This window comes from Antechinus flavipes, chromosome 3 (genome assembly GCF_016432865.1).
Source record: "Antechinus flavipes isolate AdamAnt ecotype Samford, QLD, Australia chromosome 3, AdamAnt_v2, whole genome shotgun sequence".
Classification (NCBI taxonomy): domain Eukaryota; kingdom Metazoa; phylum Chordata; class Mammalia; order Dasyuromorphia; family Dasyuridae; genus Antechinus; species Antechinus flavipes.
Window position 1 is genome coordinate 198,462,850 of NC_067400.1, and position 12,670 is coordinate 198,475,519.

Sequence of the window (12,670 nt, forward strand, 5' to 3'; positions counted from 1 at the left end):
CCTAGGTTTGGCATGGGGTTCCTGCTTTTCCCATTAGGCCCTTTATTTGTTATTCTTTTGGGCATAGTGTGCTTCAGCAGATTGAATCCAGAGCTGCCCATCCTTGGCAAAGAAAGAAGTTTTGCTCCTCATTCTCCTCTTCCTCTCCATCTCCCTTTCTCTCTCCCTCTCCCTTTTCTTCTCCCTCCCCTCTCCCTTTCCCTCTCTCTTTCTCTCTCTCTCTCTCTCTCTCTCTCTCTCTCTCTCTCTCTCTTTCTCTGTCTCTTTCTCTCTCTCTCTGTCGCTCTCTCTCTCTCCAGATACACACACACACACACACATACATACATATATTACATATGTTTTACACTCCCTTCTTGACCCAACTTGCTTTCTGGAAGCTATTATCTTGCACTTTCTGCTGGCCAAGGTTCGAGGCTGGCAGGAGTCCTGGGTCCTTTGCAGTTCTCTCTACCTTGGCTCTCATCACTGCTTGTTCATGCCACTGTAGCTGCTCCTGCTGAATATGTGGGTCATTCTGTGACCTTTCTAGTACTATTGTTTTGGGAGCTGGGAAACTATACCCTACAACTACATTGTCTTACAGGAATTACCCCACAATTTGATCTGCCCACTAAGGTGCTCGACCTCAGTATTGAGGGTTCCAAATTGATAATCACGTGACAACATCCAAATGTGACAAGCAAGTGTCAAGTGCTGAACCTTTTTTCTCATCAAAATTTGTGATTTGTAAAGAACAGAGATGCGTGGATTGGGTGGGGATAGTACTGAAAACAGTCTTCTCCCATTTCTCTCTCTTTTTTTTTTTCATTTGAGAAATATAATCTTGTGAATATTTGCCGAGCCCAAAAACTATAAGAATGTTTAAGAACTAAAATGGGCTTCCAGCCAATCTGAAGACAAATGAAAGATGAAATAATAATGCCAGAGGATTTAGGAGAGATTAATAAAAAGAGCAGATTTGTATCCTCAGTGCTTAGTATAGTGCCTGGCACGTAGAAGGTATTTGATAAATATTTAACGATTAACAGATGTAATTCTATCCTCAGTATTTGCTCTGTGATATAACTTGACTGAGAAAGATGTGGTTCACACCATTGACTGAAAGATCGGGCTGAAAGAGTTTTAGCTCTCTCCTTCAGGAAAGAACCATAGATCCTCACAGTGGGTGGGAGGAATAGTATTAGGTATCCTTAAAGATATCTGTCCAACTGAAGACTAGCAAGAGCAGTGGAGATGTTAGTTTCTGGGGGAGGAGCGAAGATTGACTACTAGCCTGGAGCAACTGAGAACAATTTCAGATCGAGAACAGGATCTGCATAGTGCAATGTGATGTTGACAATAAAAAAATATCAGTTGCCTTTCAATATTTTTGCCCTTTTTGTGTTTACTTTAAGCACAGGTTTCCTGCTTTGTGTATATAAGGGAGACTTTAAGTATTTCCAGATCACCTAAAATGGGAGCAGTATTTGGAAAATGCCAGAAGATAACCTATGGTCTATCGATCTGTTATAAATGGGAATAGCTTCCCTGTGTGTGTGTGTGTGATAGAGCCAGAACATGGTGCATCTTTAAAATGCTAAACTGGGAAAGTCTCACTCTTTCTTCTTCTTTTTTTTAAACTCTGTGTTCTTTTTCCTGTGTGGGCAAAAGTTAACTCTATATGCTGGTGCATTGACGGAATTGTGGAGAATGGGAGGTCTCTTTCTTTTTTTAAGCCATTGGCTTGGGATATTTCTGGTTTTGTTTGCTTTCATGGTACCCCAACAGATGAGTTTGAACTCATAGTATATAGCCTTGGGATTAAGATTTCAGGAGGAATCCTTGTAGCTAGTCAGCTTGGCAGGGAAGGCCAGAGAAGCCAAGATACCTGCAGTTTGAGTTCACAGTGGGTTTGGGGCGTGGAAATGGAACTGTGCTACATAAGAAGTGAAATAAACTATGAAATTCGTCCTCTTCTCTCCAGACACTGAAAAGGTATGGGGTAGGGGCTGGGGAGAGAAGAAGGGGAGAATAGATTATGTTTCACATGTTAGAGCCTATGTTTATGTATTTGTTATAATGCTTTTAAAATAAGTATTGTTTTGTAAAAGCTGATCCAACTATTAGTGGCTAAATGGAACTGGAACTCCCCATACACTTGAAGAAATGCCATTGACAGAGACTGGAGCCAATGATAGAGAACTGGACACCCCTAAGACTCCATAAAGGTACCAGAGAACTCTGGGAGAGTAGTGAAATGTAACACACCTGACCTTCAGGCAATGGAGGCCAGAGTAGTAGGTATTGCAGATAATTCCTATTAATGTCTACTCTTCTCATTAATGGTATATACATTCATGGAAAAGTGAGATTTAAGTTCATGAGAAGAATATTATTTTATTACTGTTATTTCCTTAAATGTCTTTTCTTTGAATGAAATATGTCCTATTAAAGTAAATACACCACTGGGGGTTTGTGGACAACAATATAGAGAGGATTCTGATCGACAAAGAACCTGGGGGAGTTCTTCAGAGATCCACAGGTGAGAGGGACTCTGGCTACTATAGATACATATCCATTACACATTCCAAATGTAATGTTGGGGCCTCTCCAATCCAGAGGAACTGGGACAACTTCCTCTTTTTCCAATTCTCTTAATTCTCTGGTGAACACACAGAGACAGCTGTTACACAATCTGGTTTCTGGTAATCTGTGTTTATACATAGAAGCCCCAATAAAAGAAATTAAAAACAATAAACATAGCAGGAAAAACAATTCTAGAATATGTGTCAATGACATGATTGTTCTTAAGAATGATTCTGCCAACATGGCCTTTCAAAGACTTCTTCCTGTTGAGTTGAGCTGAATCAGTAGTTGGGGTGCTGGGGTTTTTGCTGTTCACTGAATATTCTTCTGAATGTATAGAAAAGGGGGTCAGATCAATATCAGTCTCGCTGTCATGGTAACAACCATCAAATGCCATTGCTTGTACTGCCTCAATGTTATGTATTCCAGAAATCTGATTTAAAAAAAAGAATTACTTTTGTGAGTATCATGAGTTACAAAGTGGAGCAAACAGATACATGGGGCAGTTTCATGGGTAAAAATGACAGATTTTAGTCAATAAGTAAAGATTTGTGGCCTTAGTGTTTATTTAATTCAACACAATTTTGCTTAATTTAAAGAAATTTGGAGTTACGTAACTTGCTCAGGGTCACATAGCTAGGAAGTGTTATTTAAAAATTTTTTTTAATTTTATTTTTTTCTGCTGAGGCAATTAGGTGTAAGTGACTTGCCCAGGGTCTCACAGCCAGGAAGTATTAAGTGTCTGGGAGAGACAAGGTTTGAACTCAGATCCTCCTGTCTTGAGGGCTGGTACTTTATCACCACTGCCATCTAGCTGCTCCCAATTTGTATTCTTTTTAAAGGAATCAATTTCAGTCATAGATTTGTGTGTGTGTGATGTAAACATATTTATTTTCCAACCATGGAGTCTCATTTTCCTTCCCTGTCAAATGGGAATAATTATCATAGCTGATTTTTTTTTCTGCAGAGATTTTTTTTTTTTTTTGAGAATGCAAATGGTCTTTTCTATGAAGAATTTTTATGACTAAAAAAATACTGGCTGAGCTTTCATTATTGTCATTTGACATTAATCTAATGTTACATCCTGCCAACTTTATGTAATAAGTTCCCATTATCTTTCTTACCTCCAAATGAAAGAGTTTTCTCCTTATTTATTTATCAGATTTGGGGATGACATAGAACTGAAAGGAGAGGAAATTCACTGGATAGTTGAATGAGCATTAAAAGAGACTTTGACAGGTGACAAGGTTTATTGAATCCATTAAGATGGAATTTAACTGGGATAAATGTTAAATCTTCCACTAGGATTCAAAAAGTAAAGCTCACATGTATAACATAGGGGCAACTCAGTTGAACAACATCTTTTGAAAAGGATCTCAGGATTTTAATGTCATTAATACTGAGCTGAATCCTGGATCCTTGAAGGAGACTGGAGTTGGAAGCTCTGGGCTTGGAATTAAGAAGAAGAGTCTTCATGAATTCAAATCTGGCCTCATACACTAGCTGTGTGACCCTGGGCAAATCCCTCAGTTTCCTCATCTGTAAAATAAACTGGAGAAGAAAATAGCAAATGACTTAAGTATAGTTGCCAAGAAAATGCCAAATAAGATCATGAAGAGTCATGACTCAACAACAACAAATGAGAAGCAAGAAAATTTGCCTTTCTCAAAAGCTAAATTTGGAAATAATTTGCCTTTGATAAAGTCCTTTTCTTTTCTTCATCCTTTTCTTCTGGTCTTTCATCCCATTCTCCTTACCTTACTGAAACACCAGAACTATACCTGCTGTATTCCTCACTCCCAAGAACTGAATTGTATAAAATTCATTTTCTCCTACTACAAAATGTGTTAAGTTAATCAGATACAAATATTAAGAATGAAAAAAATCCCTGTTCTTTAAAGAGCTTACATTCTAATAGAGGCATATCTTCAATACTTATGAAGTGCCCACTATGGACAAAGCAGTGATTTGGGCAACAATAATAATACTTTCTTAAGAAGAGATGTGTATATTCATTCACATATATACATGTATGTATGTGTACATACATACATGCCTGAATTTTTTTTTTTAAACCCCTATTCCCTCAGTATGGTTGATCTCAATGCTGGCTTAAATGGAAAGAGATCTAACTGTATTAATAATCACTAAAGTATGAATGACTAAAAGCCTAATCTCCCATAAATCTGTGGTTGGTAAAATTTTAGGTAGTAGAATAAAGTAAAGTAAAAAATGTAGATAGTGTCTGGGAAGGTATTTTTGAGATGAAAAAGGCTGCAAACAGTCTATCTTTGTCTGCCCCTTCTGCACTCATCCTCTTAGTTTTGACATGATCACTCTATATTTTCAACATCCTACTTTAATTCCAGTTATGGACTGCCACTACAGAGGCAGTTAGGGGTACACTGGCTGCATCTGAGGCCAGGAAGCTGTGAGTTCAAATCTAACCTCACAGATAGTTCTGAAACAAAGGGCAAATCATTTAATCTCTCTACTTCAGTTGCTTCCTCTGTAAAATGCAGTATTTACCTCTCTGGGTTGCTGAGATGATAATATTTGTAAAATATTGGCAAACTTTTAAAGGCTATATAAATGTTTGTATTTTAGTATAGTACTTTCAAGCCCCTACCTTACATTTTAGGGGCAGCTAGATGACATAGTAGATAGAGCACACTGGACTTGGAATTAGGAAGACTTCAGATCTGTCCTCAGACACTTACTAGCTTTATGACTCTGGGCAAGTTACTTAGCCCTGTTTGTTTCAGTTTCCCTATATGTAAAATGAGCAGGAGAAAGAAATGACAATCCATTCCAGTATCTTTACCAAGAAAATCCCAAATGGGGTCATGAAGATACAGATACAACTGAACACACATCTTACATTTTAATTATGCATGCCCTTGTCATAACCCTCTCCAATCTTGTTAAATATAAGTCACCTCAGGTAGGTTTTGCCTTTATATATAGCACAGTGTTTTTGCAAGTCAGAGCCATTTGACATACATTTAATGAATTGAGTTGATCTGAATTTTGTTGCATGGGAGTCTGTACCTTGATTCAGTTATTTTTGTATTCTATGGGAAGGATTATGTTGTAATGATAGTGTACTAGGCTTGGACTCTGATAAACCTAAGTTCAAATATTATATAAGGATTTTATTAGCTATGTGATCTAGGGAAAGTGAATTAGCCTTTAAGAGATTTTCCTCTTTATAAGATGGAGCTAATAAAACTTTCCTACCCTTTTTTATAGAGATATTTATTGTTTGGAAAGTACTGTGAAAACTAAAGTTCTGATGCAACTAAATTTAAAATGCAAGTTACTATTTCCATAATTTCTCTTTAATTTCTGAGCTCACAAATTATTTAAATGTCCCTTCTCTCAACTCCCAACAATCACAAGCATGCAGACTAACTCTTTTGGCAATGAAATAGAAAAACAAGAATTGGGGCAGCATTTGGCATTTCATGGGATATATGTCTTTGTAGCCTCATTATTTTCATTTTTACATGAGCAAAATGAGGCTCAGAGATGTTAGAGGACTTTTCCATCGTTCCAGGTAACAAGTATGAAACCTAGGATTTGAAGCTAGGTCCTTTGACTCCAAATGTAGTATTCTAATTTACTTTATCTTTATTTCATCAAGTCAAGATGAGAAGCAAGAAAATTTGCCCTTTAATTTGCCAATTTGCCAAAAAAAATATAGCCATAGAAAATGACCATCCATTTTAGAGTAGCTGGTTGAGTTTTAGAGAGGATATATGGTCTTTGCCTTTTGCAAGCTGGATGATACTGGGTAGGTCACTTAAGCTTTCTGTTTTTCTATTTCCTTATTTGTTATTAAAGTTCCCTTTGGATCTGCCTCTTGCAATTTGGATGATGTTAGATAGGTCACTTAAGCTTTCTGTTTCTCTGTTTCTTTATCTGTTAAAGTCCCTTTTAAGGTGTTTTCTAGCTTGTCTATGACTGTGTGAATTTATAAATTATTATAAAGGGAAAAAGAGATGAGATGGTTAATTCAGGCAAAGGGCTTGATTATTCTCCTATGAACCCAGGAAAAATTTGATGGCTGTTCTTGAGTCATTTCAGGTATGGATTGACTTTTTGCAACCCCATTTGGGGATTTCTTAGCAAGGATGCTGGAATGTCTTTCCATTGCCTTATCCAGCTCATTTTACAAATGAGAAAACTGAGGCAAAAGGATTACTGACTTAGCCAGATGGGAAGTGTCTGAGTCAGATTTGAATTCAGGAAGCGATGCTAGACCCAGCGCTGAATTCAGGCTGCCCCAAATTCAATGGACAGGGTATTAAATCTGCAGTCAGAGGAATTAACTTCAAATCTCACTTTTGCTTGCTACTTTTGTGATCTTGGGTAAATCATTTAACCTGTCCAGTGGCCTCAGTTTCCCCACTAGCAAAATTAGGAGGGGGGGACTAAAACGCCTTTGAGATACTGACCAGTACTTAGTTTATGATTCAGTAATTTTAAAATTCTAGTGAACATGAAGTAAACAATAAGTCTTGAGGACAGTGATCTATTAGAAGAATAAAATTGGATGTACTATTTATACACTTGCTAGCTCTTCCACTTCTCCAGACCACATTTTAAAAGGTGAACTGTTTAATAGATGAAGGAAGAACAATCCTCCCTGATCAAGCCAGGATGCTAAAGGACATCTTAGAGTAATCTCACATCAGCAAAGAGCCTCAGACTTTTGTCCTAATGTAATAAACTTGTATCTTGTGAAGGAATATGAGGGAATAAAGGCTTAGCATGTTGGGTTTGTGATGTTGTCAGTTGGTGCTTGGACATGAGATTGACCTTAAAACACACACACACACACACACACACACACGAAAAACAAACATGTGAGGCTGTACCTTCCCTTTCTTTTTAAATTGCTTCCTTTCTTCCACTGTGGTGAGATAATTCACTGCTGCATATTCAATGACAGACAGGAACACAAAGAGAAAACTGACCCATAAGTAAATATCCACAGCTTTGATGTAAGACACCTGAGGCATTGAGGCACTGGCTCCAGTGATAACGGTAGACATTGTCAGCACAGTAGTTATACCTGCCGAGTCAAGAAGAAAGAATTGTAAATCTAGTGAAAATAGATCATGGTATCAGAGCCTGCAGTCAGGAAGAACTGAGTCTGAATGAGGCTTTTGATACTTACTACCTATACAATCCTGGGCAAGGATCTTAACTTCTCCCAGTCTTAATTTTCTTAACTGTAAAATGAGGATAATAATAGGACCTGTCCATTTGCAAAATGCTTATCACTACATAAATGATGGTTTCCTTCCTCCTTATCATAGACTAAGGCTGGAAAAGGACTTAGCAATTATCTAGTCATTTTTCAAAAGAGGAAATTGAGTCATTGGAAGGTATAGGAACATGTTCAAAGTCATAGGTAGTAAGTGACAGTGCCAGTTTCCAAATCCAGGTGCTTTTACCCTAAATTCAGCACTTTTCCATAATAAGTAATAATAGAACCTCTTGAACTTTATACTGGATTAACTAAGGTCACCAATTTCTTGTTTATAGTCTGATAATTTTAACATCAAAGAAATCATAGCTAAAATAGCAAATAAAATAAGAGCTAAAAACAAGGTTTAGCCAATTTTTATTTTTTATTTTTATTTTTTGCTGAGGCAATTGGGGTTAAGTGAATTGCCTAGGGTCACATGGCTAAAGGCTGAATTTGAAAACTCAGGTTTTACTGACTTCAGGGCTAGTGCTCTATCCACTGTGTTATCTAGCTGTCCCAAATATCTATTTAATTATCTATCTAATTTTTAAAAGTTTTTTTTTTTTTAAATTGAGGCACTTAGGGTTAAGTGACTTGTCCAGGGTCACACAGGTAAGATATTAAGGGTCTGAGGCTGGATTTGAACTCAGGTCTTCCTGACTCCAGGACTGGCACTCTCTATCCACTGTGCCATCCAGCTATCCCTTGAGCCAATCTTAATCTTAAATCTTTTTATTTATTAAATCTTAATCTAAGACTTTTTCCCTCTCTTTACTTATCTCTTATTCTCTTTCTCCATCTTTTCCTTTCATTTCCCTTGATCAGGGATGATCAGTTAGGATGATCAGGGATGCAGGGATAAGTACTTTATTACTAAAGGAGTGGGATGTGGGTAGTGGGAGACACTTACACAAATAACTATGATATGAGTGAAGTTTGAAAAGTGCAAAGGAGGTCAGATAAAGTGCAATAAGAAATTTGAAGGTGCAAAGTCAGTCCAACTGGATCAGGGGATGTCAGAGAAGGCTTGTTTGAGGAAATAGCAGCTAGTGTGTGCCATGAAGGAAGGAAAGTGATGAATATGTTGTATTAAAGGTTTCAAAGGATAGTGTGAACAAATCTATGAATAAAAAAGATGTCAGGATGAGAATTCCAGTTACACAGACTTTAGAAAGGGTAGTAGTATGAGACAGAGCCAGCTAAGATGACTCAGTTGATAATGTGCTATCTCTGGAGTCAAGGAAGATGTGAATTTAAATCTGATCTCAGACACTTGCCAGCTGTTGACTGTTGGAAAGTCACTTAACCTATATTTTACTTAATCCACTGGAGAAAGAAATCGCAAACCACTCCAGAATTTTTTCTGAGAAAACCTCACAAACAGCAGTGGAGTGTTATGGTCCATTGGGTTTCAAAGAATTAGACATGACAGAAAAATAGCATGAGATAATACTGAAAAGGTAGACAAATGAGATTGTGTGTGCCAGTGTGTGTGTGTGAGGGGGGTGGTGGGGATGGTGGTAGAGAAAGATGATTGGGGAATGAGAATATTTTTGGAATTGAGCGAATCACACTGACTTATCTTAAAAATAAATTTCTGGATCTAGCTCAGTTTCCTTTCTCTTCAATTATGGGTCTAGCCCAAATTCTGTTTTGTAAGAAAACTGTTCAATTATGGGAATTGTAAGAAAACTTTATTTGTATTGTTTGAACCTAATCCTCCACAGCTGGGAACTTAAACTACTTCCACCTGTTGTTCTGAGGCCTTTAACTAAGGATCTAGGTTGTGCTGACCAGAAACTCAGTCAGATTTGAAGATTAATACGAGGAGTTTTTTCACCATTATTCAGCTCAAGTCATATGTCTTATCCAAAGACTGATCTTGTACTGCTCAATCAGTTTGTTTCCTTATTTTTTTGAATGAACACAAGACACTTTGGGAGGACACTTTTTTTTTTTTTTCCTGTTTTTTTTTCTTCTTCAGTTTTCTGTACCTGTTCTCTCACTCCCAACTTGGAAAGCCTCTAATCTTTCTAACAATTAGAAATCAGATAACTCGTATCCTGGTTTATGTCCTGAGTTAATCATTTTCTTTTAAGGTATAAAAATACATTTCTCTATATATTTAGTATCCAGTGCCAAGTTGAAGGTGCGGGTCCAGATTTGTTATGCAATTGGCATGCAATTGTTTGATAAATTGATATGCTTGGAAGTTTAAATCTTTATTTCCTCACTCATTTCAGTCAATTCACATTTCACAAGAGGAGGGTTTCAAAAGCCAGCATCAACAACATTTTATGAGTAATTACTTGATTAGATTCTGACTACCATATTTTAAACATTACAACTGTTCTTGAACAAAGTACAAAAGGGGTCTGGAGATTTTCAAGTAGTGAGGACCCTCTTCTAGTAGAAACCCAAATAGCAAAATTAACTCTAACTGCACAGACTTAGCATGAAGGTCACTAGCTACTAGTCACTCATAACACTTCTGCCCCTCAAAACAGTTCTTTGAGATTTCCATTCATTTAAAGCACACATTGAATATGAAAGCATTGGTACGAAGTCATTGTAGTTTTCCATTTCTTTGCTTCTTCATTTTTTCTCAAAACAAAACAAAACCAAAAAGCAAAAGTCGATGCTCAACTTTTTCATTATCATGGTATGTAAAATCCTTGAAGGCTGCTCTAGGTTCTATTAAGCCATAAAGACTTTTAGTATGGTCTAAGTAATGTGTCAGTTGTCCAAAAATAAGGGCAAATAAATATCTGAGAATTCTAACACCAATCATTTGGCTGCTAAGTGACAGATTCTTTGGCCATGGCATCCCAAGAAATAAATCAAATCAACAAGCATTTGTTAATTCATCTACCACGTGCCAGGCACTGTATTAAATAATAATAATAAAAAATCTATGTTTTATAATAGTAAGCATTTATTTAGCCCTTTAAGATTTGCTAAGTACTCCACCAGTTCTTTCATTTTGCCTTCACAATAACTCTGGTAGCTAGGTGCTATTATTATGCTCATTTTACAGATGAAGAAACTGAGTCTAGGAGAAAATTAAGTGACTTTTATATAAAAACAAGTATTTTCCACTATCATTCTCTAAGCAGAGGAACAGGGAAACTGAGCAACATTCTAGTATCTATTATTGTTTGGTTTCACATAGGAATAACCATTAAAGGACAACTAAATCATTTGCTTCATAGTATTTTGTTATGGGCCAGAACTATGAAACAAGGATTCTTACAAGATGTTAAGTCAGTGGAACTGATGAGACAATGATTATCTAGTTTAGTGTGGTGCTTAATAGTTCTCTAAATTCAGCATGATTGATTTAATCTTACAACAAATAATAGTTTTCTAGTGACATAATGATTGATTCATACTCAGTGCAGAGCATATAAGCTGAGACAAACTAAGCCACAGGACTGAGAAACTGATTCATTCATCCCATCTCACAGTTCTGTGGTGGCAGGGCTCTCCTCAGTTTCTCCACTGAAACCAAGTCCCCTCTGAAGGCCACAAAAAAGCTAGCTGAGCATCAGGCAAAGGAGATAATTAAGACTTTTGGACTTTAAAACCTGGCTATTTTTGTGATGATTACTGAACTGAAACAAAGGCTGCCCAGAGACCTCCAGAAAACCAAACAAGAACATTATAAAGTTTGATACACATTTTCACACAGACACACACAGATACACAAACATACACACGCAGAGTTTTGTTTGTTATGCCCAAATCTGTGATTTCAGGGGTGAAAGAAGCTTAAAGGGAGGAAACTTCTTCTGTCAGTATGGTCAACACCTATTCATAACATAGAGTTCTAGCGAGTTTCCTGAAAAAATTGAGAGGCTAAGAGACTCTCTGTATTACTCAATATTTATTAGGGGCAGAATTTGAAGCTAGCCTTCTTAATTCCGAGGACTACTTTGGAATTACTCTCTCTCTCTTCTTTGTCTTTAATGGATAGTAATATAATTCTCAGTGGGCAAATGAATGATTAACAATACAGAAACTTCCATGCCAGAGAAGTCTTGTCTCATGTGTTATAAATTAATGAGAGTTGGTACCCCCAAATTGCATATTTACATCCCCCAGAAATCAATGTATTTGCAGCCATTTTCTTTTGTAAGGGTACTTAAATCAACTCATTGACTTTGGCTTACATTTATATATTTATTTTGAATCTGCATTCAAGGCCCCAGCCCCCCTTCCCTCTTTTTAAAAGTACAATAAAAAATGAATTAGATGAACAGGGAGGAGAGAATAAGGGGGGAAGGGGAGAAGTGACCCTGCTCAGAAATAATGAATCATGAGAACACTCATATATAAATTCCTAGAGCAATAGGTCTAGGGCTTGAAAACATTATAGCTCTCTTAGACATACTTGTGGGGTTCTAGCTACTTCTTAGAGATATATTAATCTTGAAAAAGTATTCCTATCAAAACCATTGGAATTAATCTCCCATCAAAAGAATTTTGAATGATTTATACTGACCATTTACTGAAGAAATGTTTTCTCTTGGGATCAGAAGCTTCTTTTCCCATCCTCTGACAATACTACAGCTGGAATAATACTAACAAAATGTGTTTGGTAAAAGTATTTCATAAAAGTCAAGTCATTTGAATCATAGCTTTGTTTTCTCTAGTAGATGGAGTGTTGGAATCAAGATTTGGATTCTAATTCTACCTCTGGCATTTCCTAGCCATAGCAGCATAGGCAAGTCACAATCTTTCTGTGCCTTGGTTTCTACCTCTGTAAAATAGTATAACAATGCCTATAAGTACCTACTTCACAAGGTTATTGTGAGGTGCAAATGAGAGAATGTATGAAAT

At 36.8% G+C, this 12,670-nt stretch overlaps 1 protein-coding gene across 1 annotated transcript in view; it reads right to left on the minus strand.

Annotated features, from left to right (window-relative positions):
• Nucleotides 1-2,455: 2,455 nt before the first annotated feature.
• Nucleotides 2,456-12,670, minus strand: part of GABRR3 (gamma-aminobutyric acid type A receptor subunit rho3) — a 31,885-nt gene continuing 21,670 nt past the window's right edge. The window contains exons 6-7 of the mRNA XM_051984392.1: nt 7,452-7,648; nt 2,456-3,001 (exon numbers count right to left, since the gene is read on the minus strand). Of these exons, the coding sequence (XP_051840352.1) occupies nt 2,699-3,001; nt 7,452-7,648 (500 nt within the window). The 3' untranslated portion in view covers nt 2,456-2,698. The remainder of the gene's footprint in view (nt 3,002-7,451; nt 7,649-12,670) is intronic.